Raw genomic sequence first — 25429 nt, forward strand, 5'->3', positions numbered from 1 at the left:
TTAGTAGTTTTATTTTTTGGGTTTTATTTTTTCTGTCATTTTTTAGATAGTCCAATTTTTTTGTCCTGGTCCAGGCCCAAGAAGGGCAATTTTGTCCAAATGAGGCGAGAATTCATCAGCAAACCCTAACTGCTGACACCCTTTAAATAGTGCATTTATTGCACTGTTCCCGAGGGGAGATCAGCGCCGCAACAACACAGAACCACCAAATTCCATCTCTTTCCAAGAATCAAAATCAACTCAAAAATCAACAAAAAAATCAAAAAAATGCAAGTAACTTCACTGTAACAATTTCATCACCACCATAATAACATCATCCAAAACAAAATCAAAACAGTAACAACATCAACCAACAGAATCCAAAACGAACAACATCAAATCAACGGAATCAAAGCGAAATCAAAACCAATCAAACCGAAACAACCACCGGAACTCAAGATCAATAGGAACCTGGAAATAGATCGAAGAAAAGGTTGAGTTTTTTGGCCGGAACTGTTTTTCTTTCTTTTCCGATCTAGAATTTTTGACTTAGAATTAGGGTTTTTCATTTGGATATTCGAATTAAGGGTGGCAAGACGAACCTATAACTAGGTTTTGGTTGAATTCTGGGCACTTAGGCCGCCGGAACCGCCGCCGGAATCGCTCCGGTGCGGTGGCTCACGGCGGCCAGCGATGGGTTTCGCCGGAACCCTAGCAGAGAAAACGGGAGAGAAGGAAGAAGAGAGAGAGAAAACGTGAAAAATGATTTTTTTTTTTTTTTTTTCCTTTTCGTTTAAAATAGATGTCAGCTGGGTTTGAATGAAGACGGGCCTTAACGGCCCGTTACTGTTCCTGTTCGTTTTTTTATTTTTTTTCTGTTTTTTCTGTTTACTTTTCACACCCCCTTTCTGCTTCTGAACTTTTTTTGTTTTTTTAGCTTAAATTTAAGTCATTTTAGTTTAAGTTAAGAATGACTTTTCAATTTCAGTGACTTATTTAAGTCATTTGAACAAAATTAAGTCATTTAAATTTTAATGGTATTTTATTTTATTTATTTTGCTATTTATTGTAAATTAATCACTTCTTGAGCTTATGAGATAAGTGCTTATGGATTGAGCTTGTTTAAGCTATTTGGTCCATTTTTATGCACAAAATTGAGGCTATTTTGGATTTAAATTTATTTTTCTCCATTTTAATTTGTTGTTAGTTTATTATAGCATTTTAATCTTATATGTTGAGCTTATGATAAAAGTGCTTATGGAATAAGCTTATTTAAGCTATTTAATCCATTTTTTTGCACAAGTTTGAGGCTATTTTTTAGTTTATATTTATTTTTATCATTTTAGTTTATTTTTTATTTATTTTTATTTTGTTCATTTCCTATTCTATTTTTTATATATATATTTCATGACATTCATCTCATTGCATTTTGCTTGTTTAGTTATTTATTATTTTTGCATTTATTAATTGGTTACTTAGTAAGGATTAGATTGTACTTAGGATTAAATGTAAACCATAAATGAGAAGTTGCATTGCATATGTATGGTTGCATTCATTCATATTTATTTATTGAAGTTTAGAATGTAATTAGGATTTATAATGTAATTGCATTGCATGCATTTTATTTATTACGCTTTATGCCGTGCTTGCGATCCAACGTCGCTTCAATCCCTCGCGTTTAGTTTAGTTTATTGCAAAAACTCAAAAACATTCAAAATGAGATATAAGAGCAATTTAAAGTTCGCTTATAGAGATGTCGTAAAATAAATTATAACCTTTAACTTCTAAACTTTTGCATAGGTCATATACATTCAAATTATTTCTAATGTAGTTGAGACATACATATTTTTTTTTTTTTACAAAACATACCAAATCCATGGTTTAAATAGAAGGAAAACTTCCGATCAAATTGACGTGCTCCACAATCATCACACTGCAATGACCACATTTATTTCATAAAGCAATCTTTAAACTTCAGTCCTTAAAAAGGTGAAAAATGGATATTGAAAATAGAATAACATTCATATATATACTTAAAAAGATAAAGATATATAGTGGCTGACTTAGTTGTTGAGAATATATATAGACATAATTTGCTAAAATGTCTATACACATACAAAATAATTTAAATACAAAAAATGAGAGAGCATGACTAAACAAAAAGTATGTGATACAGGTGAATAGATATTAGTTATATAAGGTCCATGGTTACATTGAGAAGCATTCCAACGGTCATAAGATTTAATTGTAATGAATGTTTAATTATCATTGCATTATATTTTTACAAATTAACTATGCAAAGGTTGATTTATAGCATAAGAAATTAGAACTTTTTATGCAAAAACCACAATAAAACATGGAGTTTTATTCTTTTCATTTTAGTGTGTCGTTTCTTTTGCAGATAAGCAAAAGTCACACTATTAATTGGTGTTTCCAATTATTTGCAATTAAGCATAAAATAAATCTCATAACCGATTTCAATTATTTTTTCTTCTATGGACTAATAATAGACATATTGTTCTCGTATTTATCAATTATCTTTTGTAAAAAGTCTGGTATCAAATATAAAATTATATTCATAGTTATACAATAACTTTAGTAAAATTACATATTATTAATTTTTTTTTCCTAAGGAAGATTTTTTTTTTTTGTTTATCAGAGAAGATTTTAGTAAAGTTGGACGCAAAAATGCCAATATGGCGCAATTCAGTTTTTTCTCAATTACATTATATAAGAATACATAATTGTTTGTTGATATATCTTCTTGTGAGAATTTCATTTTAGAATTCCAACAATCATGAGAATTTGATGGTCATATATAGTATCATTTATGTCTCTCTCTAAACCATAACCGAGATATAAATTTGTAGGTCTTATAATATTAGTTGGTCACTTTTAATTAAATTTTTCATTTTTCATTATTGATATATTCTTTTGTAAGAAATTCTCTTAGAGGTGCCACATCATCAAAAAGAAGGCCTAAGAGCAATTCAAGCTTCCTTTTAATAGTAAAAGAAGATGTTATATCAATTTTCAAGATATAATTTGGCCGATCAATATAATAGATATCCAACCATAAAAATTATGGATTAACATATATGAAGAATATGAAATACAAAATGGATAAATAATAAAAGGGTGAAACTGAATATACAATAGATGATAAGATATTCTTATATGAGTGACCATTTGTTTTACAAATTTCTCAATAGATACTTTGGTCAATATTCTGCCATAGAAATCAATAAATTAGTGAAGGCATACATGAAAAGTAAGAAAAGAACATAAGACATTATTAAAAGTTGAAGAATACGTACCCAAGAGTTATTTTGGAGAAAGTAAATGATGACTCAAACAAAAAATCTATAAATTAGTAAATACATTTTTCTTCCTCTGGTTCTATCACATGGATCTGGAGTAAGTAGACTAAAATAATATAATCGTTCTATGTTCTCGATAACAAATGAACAACCAATATCAATAAATAAATGAGAAAAATAAGATTGTTTACTTACAATCATTGGTATGCTAAAAAAATATTTTAAAGATAACTTTTAAATGAACAATATAATTTGATAAGAGTAATTGAGAATATCGACCTTTTCATCCATTAACATTCTATTTGTAGTGAAAAATTATTTCTTTCAACCTACAAATGAAGAACAAAAACTAAACATTAGTACAAATGAATATTGTTGGATATCAATACATAGCACCATGGTAGAAATACGCTCAAAGATTGAGTGAAAATGTCAAATATTAAGATTTAGAAATGAGTAGAAAAAGAATGTGGGGTGGTGGTTATAAAGAGTGAGAGTGAACCTATTAGTCACTAATCTTTCTCATTTTATAAGTTATATTTGGAGGAATGTAAAAGGATGCATACAATTATGATGATTTTTTTTGGTTACTCATACAATTATGATGATGCTAATTAAGTTTTTTTTAGATTTAATTTAATAAGTTAAAAGAAATAAGCAAAAGATTTTAATAGAGATTAGAAACATTTTCTTAGAGTGACACATCATCAAAATGCTTGCCTATGAGCAACTCAACCTTCCTTTTACTAGTAAAAGATAGGCTTAATTAATAAAATGGTCCCTTAAAGACATTTTTGGTTTCATATTGGTCCCTTAAAGAAAAAAAGGTCTAAAGAGGTCCTTAAAGAAAAAAAGGTCTGAATAGGTCCCTTAAAGACATATCTGTTAATCAAATTGGTCCTATTTAGACCTCTTTTTAGGGACCAAACTGATTAACGGAGATGTCTTTAAGGGACCTATTCGAACTTTTTTTTCTTTAAGGGACCTATTTGGATATTTTTTTCTTTAAGGGACCAATCTGAAACCAAAAATATCTTTAAGGGACCATTTTATTAATTAAGCCTAAAAGATATTACATTTTTCGTTAAAAAAAAAACTTAATTTTTGCATTATTGGTAAACTTTTCATTTGCTTTGAAGTTTGACAGTAAAAACAAAATACAAAATCCAACCAACTCGGTAGTTACCCATTTAGTTTACAATGATACACACACCACCGTAGCATATAGCAGAAGTAGATAACAGAATCTATCTTCGTTGGATAAGAAATTTTCCCACTTTCGCAAAAGCCTTGTGGCTTCTAACAATGGCTTCTTCAGTTACTTCTTCTTTTCAAATCAGGTTCAAAAACCTATTACTCTCTCTTTCATTCTTCATTCTCTTTGTACCATTTCATTTCACTTTTTTTTTTGTTCAATAATGGTTACATGGATTTTAAGTGTTGAATTGTAACGAAAGAAAAAGTACCAATTTTTGAAAATTTAGTTACCCTTTTTCTTAGAACATATAAAGTCTCAAACTTTAAGAAAACCCAACATTTTTAACTCTCTTAAAGTTTCAATTTGTGAATGTGTGTGTTATTTTTTATATATTATTTCGTCATTTTTGTTTTTGTCAAGCTATTTCTTCATGTTTTAATTGGGTTGGGTTATATAATTAATTGCTGGTTCAAGCAATTTATGGGTCTTTGTTGAATTTGAATGTAATGAATGATGATGAATGATGTAGTTGTGGATAACAGTCTTGTTAATGTTTCATTGGAATTCAATGAAATGGATGTTGCACTAAAGATGTTTGATGAAATGCTTGTTAGTAGCATTATTTTGGATTTTAACATTGTTAGTGAGCTATGAAGCATGGACACGGAGACCGGACATGACACAAACACTGACACGTCAACGCCGATAATAATTCAATGTAAACATAAGTGTCGGTGTCGTATCGCTGTGTCGGTATCAGACACCACGCATCCAACACCGGGACACACATCTAATCTAAGAAGTGTTTGTGCTTCATAGCTAGTGAGGTGTACAAGTTTGCAAAAAAGCTAATTTCAATGTGCATGTTTTCTCATTTGGCTAACAGAACAGGGAACTCGGGATGGAATGGTTCATGTAAAATATATTTGTGCTTTTACTATAAAAGAAAAAAAAAAAAAAAAATTTTTGGGAGATTATTGATTTTGGAGTTTATTATTTTGGCTACATTTTGGTTTCTTTTATGTTATAGTTGGATGTTTAACTTTACTTCTGAAAATTACACTTTAATTTCGTAAATTGATGTACTTTCTCATTTAGTTGATTAGGAGGAAATAGGAATAATTGTGTATGGAATGGAGAGAAGGAAATAGGACAACAACTTGGTAACAAGGCACTGCACTTGTGGGAAGAATGGAGAACTGCTCAAAATATGAGAAACCAAGCTACACAAACTGTCATGGTACAGCAGCAAATACAGTGGCATAAACCAAGCTTTTGTTGGTTTAAATGTAACGTAGACGCGGGATTTCACAATGTGCACGGAAAGACAAGCATGGGGTGGTGTATTCGTGATCATGATGGTCGTTTTGTAGTGGCAGGAACCTCTTGGAAGTACGGTAATCGCTCTATCATTGAAGGAGAGGTATGGCTTTACTTGATGCTATGAAGGAAGTGGAACGCATAGGCCTAACAAATGTCATTTTTGAAACCGACTTCAAAAGTGTTGTTGATGACATCCATCGACGAGTCAATGGCATCTTCGATTTAGCTCTTTAATTGTAATGACAAGCGAACTCGGTTGCTCATAAGCTTGCTAGAGCGGCTGTTTCATGGCCTCGTCGCTATATCTTTGATTTGCCACCTACTTGTATTGATACTTTATTAGTTAATGAAATGATATGAGTTTCCTGTTGTAAGAAAAAAAAAAAGTGTATAGCTATAAATTTTCTAAGTAACAACCATACTCATTATCTCAAGGACATTTAAAATTTTAAATATTTTTTTAAGTATTGGTCTACGATGAACAACTTCTAAAATTTTCCTAACTTCAATAAAAGAAATTATAAGGTGACAAAATAAGGTTGGATCTTTTCTTATTGTTGTTAATACCGGCAAGACCAGCCAGATGATGTCTGCTGGTTGGTAGTGAGAGGACTTGTAGTACCTGCATATCCAACAGAAAAGGAGGCGCTGATTAAAAAACAATCATTTGATTTTCTTACTCTCCCTTAGCAACCAGAGGGAAAGGAGTCTATCGATCCGCCTAGCTTTGGTAGATTTTCCCCAACACAATCCATAGAAATTCCATGAATCCCTTGGTGGATAAGAATCATAAGATGGTGTTCATTTGTAATTTTCGTTGTCTATCGATTTGAGTTAGACCGTTTCAATAAAATCATAATTATCCAAAACAAAAAAAAAAAGATAAAATATGGTGAAATATGGTTAATATACTGGTTTAATTTTAACAATTAGAAATAAATATTCTTTAAACTATCATTAATTATTTCATTGTTAGCTGGTAAACAACAATAAATAAAAAGTATAATGGAGATGCACTCACCGTGTAAAATAGTTTACCAGGATTATCTAATATAAAAAACCTTCAACTTAACTTGTTATATCAAAGAAGTGAGGTGAAGTAAAGTGACGTGACAAAAAAATAGTTAACATTTAATTGATCGATAGTATAAAATTATTTTATATTATGGTTACATATTTTTTTTCTCATAAATAAATTAGGCACCCTTTAAATAAATGGTAAAAAATATGCAATGTCCACCCTGTCCTAAACTATTCATTTGGTTTGCCTTGAAATGAAATCACAAAGTAAAGTTTGTTTTGAAACAGTCATAACCTCCTTTTCCAGCTGCTCCGGTAACACACGAAAGACTCCACCGCTCTAACCTTCGTCGTTGCCGCTCCTTTCTCAAACACACCCACGCAGCAAGGAATTATGTCACCTATGAGATTAACAAGGTTTCTTTCAAAACCCTCTTTACTTCCTAACTTTTTCACTTTCAGATTTTTCTCACATTTTCACAATGTTAGTGATGTTGTTGATGATGATTCTATTTATATGTTCAAAAGTATGCTAAATATGCGAAAAACCCCTTCCATTATTGAATTTAACAAGATTTTAAGTTCCCTTGTTAAAACAAAGAACAATTACTCAACTGTTATTTCCCTTTTCCAACAAATGGAATTCCGTGGAACAATTAGGCCTGACATTATTACTATGTCCATTTTAATCAATTGTTACTGTCATATAGGTCAAATGACTTATGCATTTTCTCTATTGGGAAAGATTCTTAAGATGGGTTATCAGCCGAATATCGTAACCTTGACAACCCTTATAAAAGGCCTTTGTCTTAAAAATGACATTCAGAAAGCATTGTACTTTCATGATGATCTTATCGCTAAGGGATTTCAGCTCAACCAGGTTAGTTACGGGACATTGATCAATGGCTTGTGTAAAATGGGACATACAACACCTGCCCTCCAACTGTTGAGACGGCTCGAAAAAGGATCAGTCAAGCCTGGTTTGGTAATTTACAGTACAATCATTGATAGCATGTGCAAAAATAAGCTTGTAGATGATGCTTGTGAATTATTTTCTGAAATGGTTAACAAGGGAATTTTTCCAGACGTTGTCACTTATAGTGCTCTAATCTATGGTTTTTGTATTGTGAATAAATTAAAAGAAGCAATTGTTTTGTTGAACGAAATGGTATCGAAAAACATCAACCCAAATGTTTATACCTTTAGTATATTGATCGATGCGTTTTGTAAGGAGGGAAAGATGAAAGAAGCTAAAAGTGTGTTAGCTATGATGATGAAACAAGGCATGAAACCTGATGTAGTTACTTATAATACTTTAATGGATGGGTTCTGCCTTCGTAATGAAGTGAGCAAGGCCAAATATATATTCAACACTATGGTCCAAAGAGGAATGATGCCCGATGTTAAGAGCTACAATATTATGATCAATGGGTTCTGTAAGAGTAAAATGTTGGATGAAGCCATCAATCTCTTTGAAGAAATGCATTTCAAAAATATCTTTCCCGATACGGTAACTTACAGCACTCTTATTGATGGTTTGTGCAAATCAGGGAGAATTTCGTATGCTTGGGAGCTTGTAGATGAGATGTGTGACAGAGGCCAACCGCCCAATGTAATCACCTACAATTCCTTCTTGCACACTTTGTGCAAAAATCATGAACTTGACAAGGCAATTGCATTAGTCAAGAAAATTATCGACCAAGGTATCATGCCAAATTTGTACACGTACAGTACCCTAATTGATGGACTTTGCAAAGGTGGGAGGCTTAATGATGCACTAAAGGTTTTTCATGATCTTTTGGCTAAAGAATACAATATTAATGTTGTAACGTACACAACTATGATTTGTGGACTTTGTAATGAGGGCTTGTTTGAAGAAGCATTTGTTTTGCTGTCAAAAATGGAAGATAAGGGCTGCTTTCCTAATGCCTTCACTTTTGAAATAATGATTTCTACTCTCTTTGAAAGTGGTGAGAATGATAAAGCAGAGAAACTTCTTCGTCAAATGATTGCTAGAGGTCTGCTATAAGAGTAAATACATGTATGTCTTTTTCTAGTTATCCAATGTTATTTTGAATTTTAATTATAATCATAGTGAAATGATTTCTTATCAGTTATTTGTTTGCTGTTATTAATTTACTGTGGTAAATAGTGATAGTTGCATTTTATGTTTTCTATTAGTACACCCGATTGTGTATCGGTAATTGTTCAATGCCCTATATATGTAGAATCTCGATTTCCCTTCTTTTCTTTGTTTTTCATTGAAAACTGATTGTATTACAGGTATTAAATTCTTATATGATGATCCAAGGAGTTGAGTTTTGTAATGGTCTTGTTGCTACTGATTTTTTTGGTTATCTAATGTTTATAATTAATCAGGGCTTAAGTGGTAGTTTATTAGGATAGTCGTCCAATCTGTGTAAGCACGAGCCTTTTCTTTCCTCCGCTTCCTTTATCATTATGCCGTTTTCCCATTTTTAGTAATAAAAGAACCAGCAGTAAGACCAAACTTAGAGTGAGCAGCATAATATGAGAGAACTCTCTAATGATGGACAGAATACAAATAATCGAGAAAAAAAAACTGAATAACGGCATGCTAATCACATATAAATACAATGTCTGCCTTATCCTTCCTCTCTCATATAAGAACACAAAAATAATTTTCTTTTGAATTGCCAGATATACATATACTTTTGAATAATTTTCTTATGAAGTTGGTCTCTGCCATTATATAGACTATTATTCTTTGTGCTATGCTAATTCAACAAGAAAATATATTTGTTATTCAACTTGGTTGACGATGGTGCTTTACTTCATATATGGTTTTGGCTACAATATACTTGACAATTATGCAGTCGAAGATGTGTTAAATTTTTCGTCTCTGTTACTGTCAATATTTTTTTAAGTCTCAAATAACAAGTCACATAGAGTGGAACATAACCATGAGCATTTTTTCCCTTCTTCCACTATTGTTAGCTAGGAAGTTAAATCATGGAAACTACAGCTGAGTTTTATAGTTGTACTACTACTATATGTACCATTAAATTGGATTAACTCATTATTGTCTAATTTGTGATTCATGAATTCCAACTTGATATTATATGTATTTTACCTTGGTTCTGAAGGGTTCTGCTGCTAATTGGGAACATGGACCTTGTAACATTGTGTTACTATTAATACTGTAACATTGAAGTCTTGACTAATAGACTTGGCTGCTTCTTTCTTACAGTTGCATATATTTCTTTCTTTTGACTATAATGTTCTTTCTTGCATAGGTTTTGATCTAAGAGTTCAATGTAAGTAGAACCCTTCGATTTGCGGATGCCTAAAAAAAAGTGTTTTTACCATTAATATTTTTTGGTTATCTTGTTAAATAATTGGTTTATGACTTTAGAACATTGTAAATGCAGTGGTTTTCTTATGGAAACAAAAGTTCTTCCCAACTCATGTCTCTCTATCACAACTTATTTCCACTTACAAAAAATTGATGATAAACTACTTGAAAGACGACGTCGTTGAGTTCGTGCGTGGCTTTCTTCTCGCTGCGAACAAGAAGAAGAAAATGTCATCACTGTTTATGAGATTAACAAGGTTTCCTGTTCATGTGATGGCTTAAACAACCACCAAAGAATCCACATTCAATTCCACATGCGAAAAATTAAAACTTCTAGCATAAATGAGTCCTTCAAAAATTCTCCAAAACTCTGCTAAATACGCACTACCAAAGCCGACAAGTTTATAAAATCCACCCAAGCATTAACCATCACTCCCTCTAATAATTCCATCACATCCAATCGAGCCATCTTCACTACGAGCCCCATCCGTATTCAATCTAACCAAATTCTCTATATTTGTATGGGATTTGTATTTTTCGCACTCCCTACAATGTCTCAGTCACCCCCTGAAATGACTAAACTATCCTTCTCGCTTTGTAGGATGCGAGCACGTCGATCGCGTTGCAGAAAGCGAGGGGTTATATGTAGGTAACCTTTGAATTCACCCACCCCCCAGACATTTAACATGTTCTCTATCTAAGATGCGAACACATCTTATTTTAAAAGCATCGCCGTCTAGGATGTGAACACGTCTTAATTATAAGACGTCTTCATCTTCTTCTTTCCCATTTCAACAATTTCTAAAAAACTAGGAGGAGTATTGGCCTACTGGTAAACTGGTAAAATTGAAGGTTTATTGGCCGTTTGTGGTTGAAAACAACAAAAGGAAGTTATGTTTTAAAACACAATACTCACAAACCCATTGCCCAAACCCTCAATTCTCCCAAAACCTTAGTTCGTCGAAATTGAAGGTTTCTTTGTCGTTTAGGGTCGCAATAATCAAAGGAGCAAAGAGTACTATAAGGTAAAAGCTTCCTTCCCGTTTATTTTTCTATATGCATGACTGTTTTGGTTCGCGTTGTGGTCGGCGAACAGTGAACCTGTGTTCGCTTACCGAAAAGTGATACGAATTAATCGTTCGCTTCACAGTAAGCGAGCGTATATTCTGCCTGTTGTTTCTTTTGTTGTCATTTGGTTTGGATAGTAGGTGTAGGAATAAATTGCTTTGTTTTTTTTTGTTTGTTTGTGATGTTTAGATATGGGAAATACATCCAAAGATGCTGATAGAGGGAACGTGCCACCAAGGCTAGTGCATCTGCCAGGAAGGAAAAGGCGGCTCAGAATCCTCCGAAGAAGCGGTCACGGAAAGCTCCAGCTATGTCAGATGCTGCTGAGACTGTTCACCCTTAGCATGAGGCTACGAATGTGCAGATTCAGGGTGATGGTGTAGTGCGTGAGATGGAGGAGGAGGAGGAGGAGGAGGAGGAGGAGGAGGAGGAGATGGTGCAGGAAGGTGATGAAAGTTCAGTAATGAAGGTTCGACGCCCGACTTGAGTAAATCCTTATGAAGGACAGCCTGTGCCTAAGGAGTTTCCTGGGGGCCGTTGGATACGTCAGTATTGTATGATTATGGAGCGCCGCATATTGCGAGATGCATTTATGACAACAAAGTAAGTAAAAATTAAATTTTGCTATGTTATGTTTATGAATTGCAATTTCACTTTTATTAAATAGTTGTTGATTTATTAATAGGACCGTGACATGATTACGCCGGTCAGCAACGAGACAAAGATGAATTCGATTGTTTATTTTGTTAATGACTTCAAATGGGTGGCACGCAACCATGGACACCATAGGAATGTATGGCTGAAACTAACTGGATACTCGTTTCTTGATCCCGCATTGTTGTCTACTTTTGTGGAGCGATGGCACGGGGAGACCAGTAGCTTCCATATGCCGAGCAGAGAGATGACAATCACGCTAGATGACGTGTGTTGTCTTGTGCATCTACCCATTAAGGGACGTCTGCTAGACCATAAAGGTATCCCGACCAAAACTGAGGGTGTTGAGTTAATGATTAAGCATATGGGATCAACTCGGGAGGAAGCTGAGCACGAGGTTAAAACAACCAAGGGTGCACATCCAAGGTTCGTATATTTGAAGGAACTCATCAAAAAACACACGTAAGTAGTCAACAAAATTGAGGTGGATGGTGATAAGGACACTTTTGAGAGGTATAAGGGATATATTACGAGGGCGTACCTCTTATTGTTGGTTGGAACCACTATCTTCTCTAACAAGGCAAAGAACAACGTGGACCTGACATACTTAAAGTATTTCATAGATCTGGATCAGGTTCACACATATGCGTGGGGCACTGCTGCACTGGCATTCCTTTACCGGGAGTTGACAAACGTCACTGTTCCGTCCTGCAAATATGTGGCTGGATACATGACGCTGCTACAGGTACAGTTATATAACCTAATTTTATTTATTTAATAGTCGATTAATTTTTTTTGAACCTTTGTATGCTATTGTATTGATGTTTTTTTACAGGCTTGGATCTACGACTACTTTTTGGACAACGGAGGGTCTTTGGATACGCAATACGAACAACAATACCACCGAGATGTTTGCCCCTTTGAGGATATAACTTTGTACTCCGGTTGCATCAGTTGTGGGCCGATCAAAGTAAGGTATCTACCAGAGCGGGTGTTACGGTAGTGTGGCTACGTGTAGACCATTCCCCGTCATCCAGATTCCGCTGCGAATATATTGGACACAGTAGATCGTATTGATCAGCATTGGCTCAATTACACGGATCGCGTTCTGACTTTTGATATGCTTGGCAGCCGTGCTACTATTTTGTCAGACACTGCCCCCGGATACATGTCGTGGTATTTCAGGATATCACATCCTTACATCGTCTATATCCCGATGAGTCTGATGCAACAACCTATGCCTGTTGAGTCTGATGCTGCTATGCTTGGTAGATTGGCCAGCATCCGGAAAATACTCAACGGTGTTATGCACATCGATGAAGTTCCAAACAGCTCTCGTGTTTACAATGAACTCCAGTCTGCATACACTTTGACATTTGTACTGAATCAGGGTGAACCCGGTTCTAGTAGTCAGCATTAGGAAAGATTATTTTTAACTCTGGTTGTTTTATTTTGTATCTATTTGATGCTTTGGAATTGTTTGGATATTAATTAGTTTAACGTTGTTCGCGATATTACTGCAAATGCACATGTATATCTTGTAGTTATAAAAGATTATTGATCCCACATAGACTATTTTTCAATGTTTCGCTTATGTTTTTAATATGTTGTAAGGTTAAGGCTAGAGATATTAATTAAAAAGGGGTTTAAATAGTAAACTTAGACCGTATTTAAGATAATATGACTTAATAACCGAAATGTGAATTTTAGTTGTTTCAATGGATTCAATAATTAATTTGTATTAATAAAAGATTCAGTTTTCACAAAACTATATTGATTTAAAAATACGAGTCTCACACTGTCGTGCTGTTGACTTGTACTATACTATATAAAACTAATGCTTTGTTGTTGCTCACTCACCGTTTATAAAATATTTTTTGAAAATCGGTATAATTTAATTAACTTTAAAGAGTTGCCGCGGTGTTTAAAATTAATGTTCAGTTTTTACTATCTGGTATAAATCTCACACTGTCGCGCTATTGATTTATACCTTAGTTAATTTTCACTCTCGTGCAAAATTATTAATTTAGTTTAAGTATAAAAACTGATACAGAAAACTAGTTTAAAAATTGAGTATACAAATTAACTACCGAAACAAATTAGCTTCCAATTTCGCATCCCAGTTTTAATAAATTAGCTAGACATAGTTGCGGGTAACGACATAATAAGTAAATAATAAACCATCAACATAAAATATAAGCAACGAAAGCCACTGATATGTGAAAAACATAATCAACAGTGACACTGGAATTATAAATAACGAAAGTAAATAGTTACTGGAAAAGAAAAGTAAACAAATTGCAGCAAATAAATAAATAAAATAAAACAAGAGATAATAACCTTTTTTGAAACTGACTCCAAAAGTGTTGTTGATGACATCCATCGACGAGTCAATGACATCTCTGAATTTAGCTCTTTAATTGTAATGACAAGCGAACTCGATTGCTCATAAGCTTGCTAGAGCGGCTGTTTCATAACCTCGTCGCTATATCTTTGATTTGCCACCTACTTGCATTAATACTTTATTAGCTAATGAAATGACGAGTTTCCTGTTATAAGGAAAAAAAAGTGTATAACTATAAATTTTCTAAGTAACAACCATACTCATTATCTCAAGGACATTTGAAATTTTAAATATTTTTTTAAGTATTGGTCTACAATGAACTCCTTCTAAAATTTTCCTAACTTCAATAAAAGAAATTATAACGTGACAAAATAAGGTTGGAGATGCAGTCACCATGTAAAATAGTTTACCAGCTGCTCCGGTAACACACAAAAGACTCCACCGCTCTAACCTTCGTCGTTGCCGCTCCTTTCTCAAACACACCCACGCAGCAAGGAATTATGTCGCCTATGAGATTAACAAGGTTTCTTTCAAAACCCTCTTTACTTCCTAACTTTTTCACTTTCAGATTTTTCTCACATTTTCACAATGTTAGTGATGTTGATGATGATTCTATTTATATGTTCAAAAGTATGCTAAATATGCGAAAAACCCCTTCCATTATTGAATTTAACAAGATTTTAAGTTCCCTTGTTAAAACAAAGAACAATTACTCAACTGTTGTTTCCCTTTTCCAACAAATGGAATTCCATGGAACAATTAGGCCTAACATTATTACTATGTCCATTTTAATCAATTGTTACTGTCACGTAGGTCAAATGACTTATGCATTTTCTATATTGGGAAAGATTCTTAAGATGGGTTATCAGCCGAATATCGTAACTGTTTGATATGCCTTGAAATCTCAGTTACAAGAAGTCAGAAAAATCTTTGTTGAATCTTTTTGCATCTTTGATGTTTTGAAGATTTTTTGGGAAAAAATATATTTTCTTGGAAGATACTCTGACTTGGATTTGTTTTATTTTAAAACAGATTTGTTACTAATTTTTTGGCATATATTTTTCTATAAATAGGGAGTACTTTATCCATAGAAAAATTGAGAGAGAGAGAGAGAGAGAGAAAGAGAGTAGAGATGTAGAGGCAAGGATTAGAGTTTGCCACCACACAAGGGCTAGGGTTTTAGAGAGGAAAAAAAGTTTTTTCTCTTGGTACAACTCTAGGATGGGAGAACTATCTTTGTGGTACACCTTGGGAAACACTTATCAAATTGAGTCTCTTGGCCACGGGAAGAGATTCGGGTTTTGGGTAGAATTAGGATTAATTCTTGTAACTCAATTGGAACTCTTTGTAAAGTTACTCGTTTGATATAGTGGAACGGAGGGGCTGCTCTCTCCCCAGACTAGGTCATTATTGCGTGTTACAAGGTGGAGATCATGGTGGGTATACTTTGGTGGAAACTCAGTTTGAGGTGGAGTCTTCCAATAGTGGTAGACAGTCAACATTAGCTCTTGGCTATCTAATTGGAGATAGGGAGGAGAGTTGTATTGTTGAACCAAAGAGGATGACCATGGAGACCTTGTCGGTTATGTTTCAATTGTGGCTGAAGAAGTGCAAGACCTTGAGAGATCTTCAGGGAGACAATTGAAAGCAACATGTGATCAGACTTGGTAACTTGTGAGACTGCTGGAGGTAGTTGGATACAAGGAGAGTTTGATGTTGCAGCTTGTGGAACCGCCTAAAATTCCAAGGTTGGTTTGGAGCCAAGCAAAACTTCGAGAGTACGGAAGGCATTCCGGGGTCGAAGAGTGGTGAAGGCTTGTAGGGCTATCGCAAAATCCCATGGATAGTCGGAGGCAAGCGATTCTTCAGGAGGACGAAAAAGGCACAGTCCGGGGGCTGACGAGGGATGGTGGAGCTTGTTGAGCTATCTAAAATTCCGATGATAGTTGGAAGCAAGCGTTTCTTCAGGGAGGTACGGACTTGACCAGTTCAGAGTCTGGAGATGGTGCGGTGAATCTTGTGGGGCTACCTAAAATCCTATGGTAGTGGGATGCAAGATCTTCATGAGAGCGGAAGGCATTCCGAGGATGAAGAGGGAGGTACAATCTGGTGATCTTGAATAGAAGATTCAAGATGAAGAGAGCAGCACGCTGGTTGATGGGATCACCATCAATTTAAAGGCAAGGTGGAGAATTGTTGGATATGCCTTGAAATCTCAGTTACAAGAAGTCAAAAAAATCTTTGTTGAATCTTTGATGTTTTGAAGATTTTTTAGGAAAAAATATATTTTCTTGGAAGATACTCTGACTTGGATTTGTTTTATTTTAAAACAGATTTGTTACTAATTTTTTGGCATATATTTTTCTATAAATAGGGAGTGCTTTATTCATAGAAAAATTGAGAGAGAGAGAAAGAGAGTAGAGATGTAGAGGCAAGGATTAGGGTTTGCCACCACACAAGGGCTAGGGTTTTAGAGAGGAAAAAAAGTTTTTTCTCTTGGTACAACTCTAGGGTGGGAGAACTATCTTTGTGGTACACCTTGGGAAACACTTATCAAATTGAGTCTCTTGGCCACGGGAAGAGATTCGGGTTTTGGGTAGAATTAGGATTAATTCTTGTAACTCAATTGTAACTCTTTGTAAAGTTACTCGTTTGATATAGTGGAACGGAGGGGCTGCTCTCTCCCCCGGACTAGGTCATTATTGGACCGAACTGGGTAAACAAACATTGTGTTCTTTCTTCTCCTTTATCTCGTTTATCGGTTATTATTATTATTGCTTATTCCACTTAATTATTGGTTGCCGTTCTATTGCTCCACACATCAAGTTCTTTTATTGGTGTGATTTTATAGACGAATTCACAACAGTAACCTTGACAACCCTTATAAAAGGCCTTTGTCTTAATAATGACATTCAGAAAGCATTGTACTTTCATGATGATCTTATCACAAAGGGTTTTCAGTTGGATCATGTTAGTTACGTGACATTGATTAATGGCTTGTGTAAAATGGGACATACAACAAATGCCCTCCAACTGTTGAGACAACTCAAACAAGGATCAGTCAAGCCTGATGTGGTAATTTACAATACAATCATTGATAGCATGTGCAAAGATAAGCTTGTAGATGATGCTTGTGAATTATTTTCTGAAATGGTTAACAAGGGAATTTTTCCAGACGTTGTCACTTATAGTGCTCTAATCTATGGTTTTTGTATTGTGAATAAATTAAAAGAAGCAATTGTTTTGTTGAACGAAATGGTATCGAAAAACATCAACCCAAATGTTTATACCTTTAGTATATTGATCGATGCGTTTTGTAAGGAGGGAAAGATGAAAGAAGCTAAAAGTGTGTTAGCTATGATGATGAAACAAGGCATGAAACCTGATGTAGTTACTTATAATACTTTAATGGATGGGTTCTGCCTTCGTAATGAAGTGAGCAAGGCCAAATATATATTCAACACTATGGTCCAAAGAGGAATGATGCCCGATGTTAAGAGCTACAGTATTATGATCAATGGGTTATGTAAGAGTGAAATGGTGGATGAAGCCATCAAACTCTTTGAAGAAATGTATTTAAAAAATATTATTCCTAATACAGTAACATACAACACTCTTATTGATGGCTTGTGCAAATCAGGGAGAATACATTGCAGCATCATTATGTGCATGCCAAGTCATCTAGCTAGTGAATCTAATGGAAGAAATGACAGGTGAAGATCATGGATCAGTGACCATGAATTAATATAGATAACATCTCAACAATAAATTTGGCTAAGAATCTTGTAGCACATGGCAGGAGCGAGCATATAGAGATGAGATTTCATCACTCAGAGAATAGGTCAATAATGACAAATTATGCTTGAAGCATTGTAGAAGTGGAGAGCAGCTTGCTGATATTCTTACAAAGGCAGTGCAAATAAAAGTGTACAAGAAGCTAAGAAACATGATGGGCTTAGAATCATTAGCAACATTGAATTAAATGGTGTGTTAGTTTATAATTCAAGTGTTGCAATTTACTTGTGTTACAAGCAATAGCTTGTTTTAAAGTGTTTTGATTGGTTGTTAAGTGTAACTGACCAGACAAAAGTTAGTTAGAGAGTCAGTTAGTGGTTAGTAGTTATCTAATAATTAGGGAGTTTGTTAAAAGTTACAAGTGTGTAACTTAGGGTGCAAGTAGGGGGTTATCTAATAATTAGGGAGTTTGCATATATTTTAATTGATTCAATTCTTGTGGTGTGAATAAAATAACAAAGTTTCCCTAATAGTGTATTCATCTTCTTCCTCTCTCTTCCAAATCAATTCCTCCATTGCTGATCAATTTTTGAGTTCATAGTTTTTTCATTTTGTTCTAGTTTCTGTGCTCATTAGCGCACCTAGAGCCTACCAGTTTTGTGTGTGTGATTCATAGAGTGAGATTGTGTTCCAACAATAATAACCATCCACTACCTCATAAATGATAAGTTAAAAATCTGAATAGTCAAATTCTTTATTTTTATAAATTCTTTTTTTTTTTTATGTATAAATGAACATATTTTTATGATCTGTTCATTCCATGATCTCTTTTTAGTAATTAATTACTGCTATATTTTTTTAGTAACTACAAATACAAAATATTTATGATTATTCCATAATCTATCACACCCCGTAAAAATGGAAGGGTCACCGAAAGACTAATTTCTTTTTAATCGATCATTTAATGTAGACATTATTAAGGTTTGATTTATGAAACTTTGCTCTATATGATTTTCATTCTTCTTTGTCTTCTCTTTTTGAATATGATTTTTTTTTGTTGCTTAAATGAAATTGAGTCTTGAATGACTGTGTTAGTGACTTCATTAACTCAATTGTAGAAAGAGAAAACAAGAAGTAGATATTGCATTGAAGATGTTTCATGTTTTGTCTAGCTTGGTTTGATTTTGGATTTTAAAGTTTATTCTTGGCTAAATGTTTGTTTAATTCATTTTCCTTGATTAATCTTCCTCCTAGAAGCTTTTTTAGTATTAAAATTGTGAATTATGGTGAGCTTATCATTGTAATTCAAAACCAAAAATGAGATTCACATATGCATATTTAGTTGTAGTTAAGGATTAAATTAAACTCATTAATGTTGAACCTCTTGTATTGATTGGTTTTAAATCATTGTTTTCAAGTCTATTTGCTTTTGTTTATGTTTATTTCATCTTCAACTAAAACCCCCTTAGACCTTTTAATTTTTTTTTTTGAACAAGCCAAAATGAGATATATATATTAACAAGAACAATCTTCTCAGCACAAGATGTGCTAAGATAGATTACCAAAGTTTACAAATAGTCACAGAAAGAAATACAAACAATCATATAAGGCCCAAACATAGCAAAGGACTAGACCACCAACTATGGTAGTTTAAGACTAAAGTAACACTCGTCGTCTTCAACCACCTATAAGAAAAGAGCTTGATCTTGTCCAACATCTGATGAGGAGTGCTAGTTGAACCTCTAAACAATCTATGATTTCTCTCCGTCCACACAACCCATACACTGGCAAGCCAAATAAGCTGCAAAAAAGACCGACGTGCTCTGGATCCACCAGCTGATAAAGTAAACTAAACAAAATGATCCCGTATAGAAGTGAAACCCGTCGATGAAATGTCAATCCAAGAGCGAACTAAATCCCAAATAGACCCGAAAGTACTGCAAAAGATGAATAAATGGTGGGTCGACTCAGCCGCCCCACAACCAGAAACACAATGATGAGCTGCAGAAGATAAAACTCCTCGGGTGACAAGGTTTGACTTTGTGGGTAACCTGTCACGCAATAATCGCCACGCAAAAATGGAAACTTTTTTAGTATTAAAATTGTGAATTATGGTGAGCTTATCATTGTAATTCAAAACCAAAAATGAGATTCACATATGCATATTTAGTTGTAGTTAAGGATTAAATTAAACTCATTAATGTTGAACCTCTTGTATTGATTGTTTTTAAATCATTGTTTTCAAGTCTATTTGCTTTTGTTTATGTTTATTTCATCTTCAACTAAAACCCCCTTAGACCTTTTAATTTTGTTTTTAAATTTGGTTGAATTTCAAGGTTGGTCAATTGGGAAACGATCTGGGTTGCCACTTTTACTACAAGTAGTGTTTTAACTCGGTTTTATTAATTTTGGTGAGTTCGATGTGACATAACCCTTCAACAAACTCTTAAATTATAATTTTACTCTTAAATTCATTTTCACTATATTTATTATTTTTTAAAAAAATTAAAATGTTAAATGATAGTTCTAAACCTATACTTTTTTTTAAAAAAAAAGTAAAAAATAAAAAATTCATGCAATACAAGTTCATGCGTGTATGAGTTGAGGATACCCGAAACAAATTGGGTATGATATTAAGATCATGGTGGTACGAGGATACGTGAATCCCATGAGGTTTGGGAATGAGGAAGACAAAACTCGTCCCTGTTGTCATGGTTACTCTCAAATAAGTTCTTGACTTTGTAGATATTTTAAAAAAAGTTTACTTGTTTAAACAGTCAGAAAAAAAAAGTTGGTCCATATATTTAACCACTTACTATCAATTAAATCATTATATTTTAATAATTTACTATTAATTTTTTTTTGACAGAATTTACTATTAATTTAATATCTAACTTTACTAGATTAATATTAATTTCCAACTTACTCTAAAAGACTAAGAGTGTGTTTGGTAGATCTAATAAGTTAGCTTACTTATAAGCTTGTTCGAAAAAAATAAATGTGTTTGGTAAAATCTTTGTTCGGAAAAAATAAATGTGTTTGACAAAATCTTTTCTTATTAGCTTATAGCTTTTTTTGATATATTATTTCAAGTAGCGTTTGAGCTTATAACTTTTTATGATTATTTCCATTTCTAACCTTTAATTTAATTTTATTATATTTTATAAAATAAAAAAACTACCCACTATCATAGTGTTCTTTTATGTCATTTGCGAAAGGAACTTAAAATGGAATTTTTTTGACGAAGTCCTTAGAGTGTATACAAACCCCACACGGCCACACCCAGATCAATATTAGAGAGTATACTTACTCTTGCAGAAAATTGATCATAAACTACTTGAAAGACGACGTCGTTGAGTAGTTCATGCGTGGCTTTCTTCTGCAATTGAATTTCACGCTGCGAACAAGAAGAAGAAAATGTCATCACTGTTTATGAGATTAACAAGGTTTCCTTCAAAACCCTTTTTCCCCTTTACTTTAAGGTTATTCTCTCACTCTCACAATGTTAATGATGCTATTTACTCATTCAATCGAATGCTACAAATGCTTAATACTCCTTCCATTATTGAATTTACCAAGATTTTAGGTTCTCTTGTTAAAACAAAGAACAATTACTCAACTGTTATTTCCCTTTTCCAACAAATGGAATTCCGTGGAATTAAGCCTAACATTATTACTATGTCCATTTTAATCAATTGTTACTGTCACGTAGGTCAAATGACTTATGCATTTTCTCTATTGGGAAAGATTCTTAAGATGGGTTATCAGCCGAATATCGTAACCTTGAATACCCTTATCAAAGGTCTTTGTCTTAGTAATGAGGTTCAGAAAGCATTGTACTTTCATGATGATCTTATCGCTAAGGGATTTCAGTTGGACCATGTTAGTTACGGGACATTTGATCAATGGGTTGTGTAAAATGGGACATACAACACCTGCCCTCCAACTGTTGACAAGACTCGAAAAAGGATCAGTAAAGCCTGATGTGATGATGTATAATACAATCATTGATAGCATGTGCAAAGATAAGCTTGTAGATGATGCTTGTCAATTATTTTCTGAAATGGTTATCAAGGGTATTTCGCCTACTGTTGTCACTTATAGTGCTCTAATCTATGGTTTTTGTATTGTCAGTCAATTAAAACAAGATAGGAATGCCAACAATCGAATGCTACAAATGCGTAATACTCCTTCCATTATTGAATTTACCAAGATTTTAGGTTCTCTTGTTAAAACTAAGAACAATTACTCAACTGTTATTTCCCTTTCTCACCAAATGGAATTCCATGGAATTAGGTCTGACATTTTCACTATTACAATTTTGATCAATTGTTACTGTCATATAGGTCAAATGACTTGTGCATTTTCTCTATTGGGAAAGATTCTTAAGATGGGTTATCAGCTGGATGTAGTAACCGTGAATACCCTTATCAAAGGTCTTTGTCTTAATAATGAGGTTCAGAAAGCATTGTACTTTCATGATGACCTTATCACTAAGGGTTTTCAGCTCAACCATGTTAGTTACGGGACATTGATCAATGGCTTGTGTAAAATGGGACATACAACACCTGCCCTCCAACTGTTGACAAGACTCGAAAAAGGATCAGTAAAGCCTGATGTGATGATGTATAATACAATCATTGATAGCATGTGCAAAGATAAGCTTGTAGATGATGCTTGTCAATTATTTTCTGAAATGGTTATCAAGGGTATTTCGCCTACTGTTGTCACTTATAGTGCTCTAATCTATGGTTTTTGTATTGTGAATAAATTAAAAGAAGCAATTGTTTTGTTGAACGAAATGGTATCGAAAAACATCAACCCAGATGTTTATACCTTTAATATATTGATCGATGCGTTTTGTAAGGAGGGAAAGATGAAAGAAGCTAAAAGTATGTTAAATATAATGATGAAACACGGCATGAAACCTGATGTAGTTACTTATAATACTTTAATGGATGGGTTCTGCCTTCGTAATGAAGTGAGCAAGGCCAAATATATATTCAACACTATGGTCCAAAGGGGAATGATGCCCAATGTTAAGAGCTACAGTATTATGATTAATGGGTTCTGTAAGAGTAAAATGGTGGATGAAGCCATCAATCTCTTCGAAGAAATGCATTTCAAAAATATGTTTCCTGATACAGTAACTTACAGCACTCTTATTGATGGCTTGTGCAAATCAGGGAGAATATCATATGCCTGGGAGCTTGTAGATGAGATGCGTGACAGAGGTCAACCACCCAATGCAATCACCTACAATTCCTTCTTGCACACTTTGTGCAGAAATCATCATCTTGACGAGGCAATTGCATTAGTCAAGAGTATTAAAGACCACGGTATCATGCCAACTTTGTACACGTACAGTATCCTAATTGATGGACTTTGCAAAGGTGGGAGGCTTAATGATGCACTAAAGGTTTTTAAGGATCTTCTGGCTAAAGGATACAATCTAAATGTGGTAATTTACAACACTATGATTTGTGGACTTTGTAACGAGGGCTTGTTTGATGAAGCATTAGATTTGTTGTCAAAAATGGAAGATAAGGGTTGCTTTCCCGATGCTGTCACTTTTGAAATAATGATTTGTGCACTCTTTGAAAGCGGTGAGAATGATAAAGCAGAGAAACTTGTACGTGAAGTGATTGCTAGAGGTCTACTTTAAGAGCAAAACCAGGTATGACACTTGTTACACATTATTTTGAATTTTTATGACAATCATAGAGTCTTTTTTTCCTTGATAGTTATACAAAAAAAAGATGGACTTTGATCTAGGATCCTTAGTTTAGTTTAGTTTTGACCAAAGTAATTTATTGTTTTGTTCAATTTGATATTGTATCCATTAAAGTGGTTATTTTTGAAGTCTTGAAATGACTATCCTTTTTCATCTCGGTGCACTATTGATCCGCTTTATCTACTTTAATAGATTTTATCTGGTAATGGACATCGTCAACAAACCATGCTTGCCTAGGTTGACTTGATTAATTTTGGCAATCGGTTTTCTTTTGACCTTTACCAGATTTTTGCTTATTGGTATAATATATAAAATGATTATTGATAGGTACATTTTATTTTACACTTGACTTATAGACAGATTGGTAATGGATTTATAGGTTGCAAACCGAGACCTGTATGTGATGTACCATGAAAGTGAACAGATATCTTGACTTCATGCAAGAAAGAGGCATGGTGTACAGCCCTCTGTCTGTCGTATTGTTATAAAAGAGAGAAAATTGAATGTTGAAAGAGGCATGGTGTAAGGCCCTCTATGGCTCTATCTTTTAATGAATGCATTAATCTTTTCATATGAATTGTGAATTAAACTATAATTTTAGTTTTTCATAAAATACATTGCGAGTGTTTGTAGTCTGTATCTGGTTTTGTTTATTGTATCAGAATAGTTAGTGGATTTGAGTTGTGTAAGCGGCCGCAATATTGTTCATACTTGGTTGCTTGTTTTGAGTGTTTTAGGTGCAAGACTATGGCTGACTTTGTTTCCCCTGCTTTTAGCTATTTGTCATATTGTATCAACCTTTTCACTGTGTTGAGTATTATTTGTGCTTAACATCTTAATAAATTCTTCTGCTTATAGAAACATGAGTTCCTCCCCAAGTCATTCAGTTTATATAACACCTTATGTCTTGTTATTTTTAATTGAAATTATAAAAGGAGGTTGAGATAAAGGGTTAGACTTGCACGTTACTTTAGCATCAAATTGTTTTAACTAATTAAGACCGCAACTAATTAAGTAAGAATCTAAGTGAAAAGCTGTTGCACCTGAATCTGTCCCACAAGGGAAGCCAAGGAAGTGCCTTCCACTTCATATCTGTGTATACATATATGTTGCATCTTTCCTTTTTGTGTCATCTTTGAATTTGTGACTTTCTACACTAGTCAGTGTTAATTTAGTAGTGACATTGCCACTGTTTGCAGCTTAACTTGTGATTGTGACAGGATTGAACAACTTTTTCACCAAAACCAAGCTGATTTCATGCTCAGAACTCTACATCTATAGCCCAACCTAGCAGATTTTTTCAGCATGATCTTTATTTTTGCAGGTTACGTTTAGGTAAGGTGGATACTTTCTTCTTCGCTCCCCACATTTGGCGCTTTGACACCTTCTTCCATTTCTTTCTCAAATAATAAGTGAATACTGTTATGTGTTATTCCTCAGCTCAAGGCTGGTTTAAATAGGAAGAGTACAAATATAAAAGGAAATAATAGATAAGCTTAGAATCTCCTAGAAATAACAAACTAGGAAACTAAATATTTTCCAACACCCCCCCTCAAGTTGGTGCATAGATATCTATCATGCCCAACTTGCCGATCAAATGCTCAAAGGTGGGTCTTGCTAAGCTTTTGGTCAAGATATCTGCAGTTTGCTGACTCGAAGTTACAAAAGGTAGACATATGATTCTGGCATCTAACTTCTCTTTTATGAAATGTCGATCGAT

At 33.9% G+C, this 25429-nt stretch overlaps 1 protein-coding gene and 1 long non-coding RNA gene across 5 annotated transcripts; both read left to right on the forward strand.

Annotated features, from left to right (window-relative positions):
* The first annotated feature begins 4427 nt into the window (after positions 1-4427).
* LOC123910116 lies at positions 4428-5661 on the forward strand. Its single transcript, XR_006810135.1, has 2 exons — positions 4428-4639; positions 5596-5661. It is a non-coding gene; the product is annotated as an uncharacterized LOC123910116 (long non-coding RNA).
* Positions 5662-7060: 1399 nt separating this feature from the next.
* Positions 7061-24570, forward strand: LOC123910114 (pentatricopeptide repeat-containing protein At1g62670, mitochondrial-like). Of its 4 annotated transcripts, XR_006810134.1 has the most exons (5): positions 7061-8881; positions 10251-11199; positions 11432-11845; positions 11928-12641; positions 12732-13464. XR_006810134.1 is itself a non-coding variant. In XM_045961163.1 (4 exons), the coding sequence occupies exons 2-3, from the start codon at positions 7556-7558 to the stop codon at positions 23638-23640; spliced, it is 1947 nt and encodes a 648-aa protein (XP_045817119.1). In that variant the 5' UTR covers positions 7061-7257; positions 7551-7555; the 3' UTR covers positions 23641-23652; positions 24089-24570. The 4 variants fall into 4 exon arrangements, 3 of the variants coding, with proteins under 3 accessions (XP_045817119.1, XP_045817121.1, XP_045817120.1); XM_045961163.1 differs by lacking the exons at positions 10251-11199; positions 11432-11845; positions 11928-12641; positions 12732-13464 and adding exons at positions 21993-23652; positions 24089-24570 and having other exon boundaries at positions 7061-7257; positions 7551-7854; XM_045961165.1 differs by lacking the exons at positions 7061-8881; positions 10251-11199; positions 11432-11845; positions 11928-12641; positions 12732-13464 and adding exons at positions 21196-21518; positions 22153-23652; positions 24089-24570.
* Positions 24571-25429: the final 859 nt, after the last annotated feature.

Source organism: Trifolium pratense, linkage group LG2 (assembly GCF_020283565.1).
Source record: "Trifolium pratense cultivar HEN17-A07 linkage group LG2, ARS_RC_1.1, whole genome shotgun sequence".
Taxonomy (NCBI): domain Eukaryota; kingdom Viridiplantae; phylum Streptophyta; class Magnoliopsida; order Fabales; family Fabaceae; genus Trifolium; species Trifolium pratense.

Coding starts and splice junctions, on each gene's coding strand:
- LOC123910114 (XM_045961163.1), top strand. CDS start 7,556: ATGACTTATGCATTTTCTCTATTGGGAAAGATTCTTAAGATGGGTTAT. Junction 7,855..21,992: donor AGTACAATCATTGATAGCAT/GTGCAAAAATAA, acceptor CATTGATAGCAT/GTGCAAAGATAAGCTTGTAG.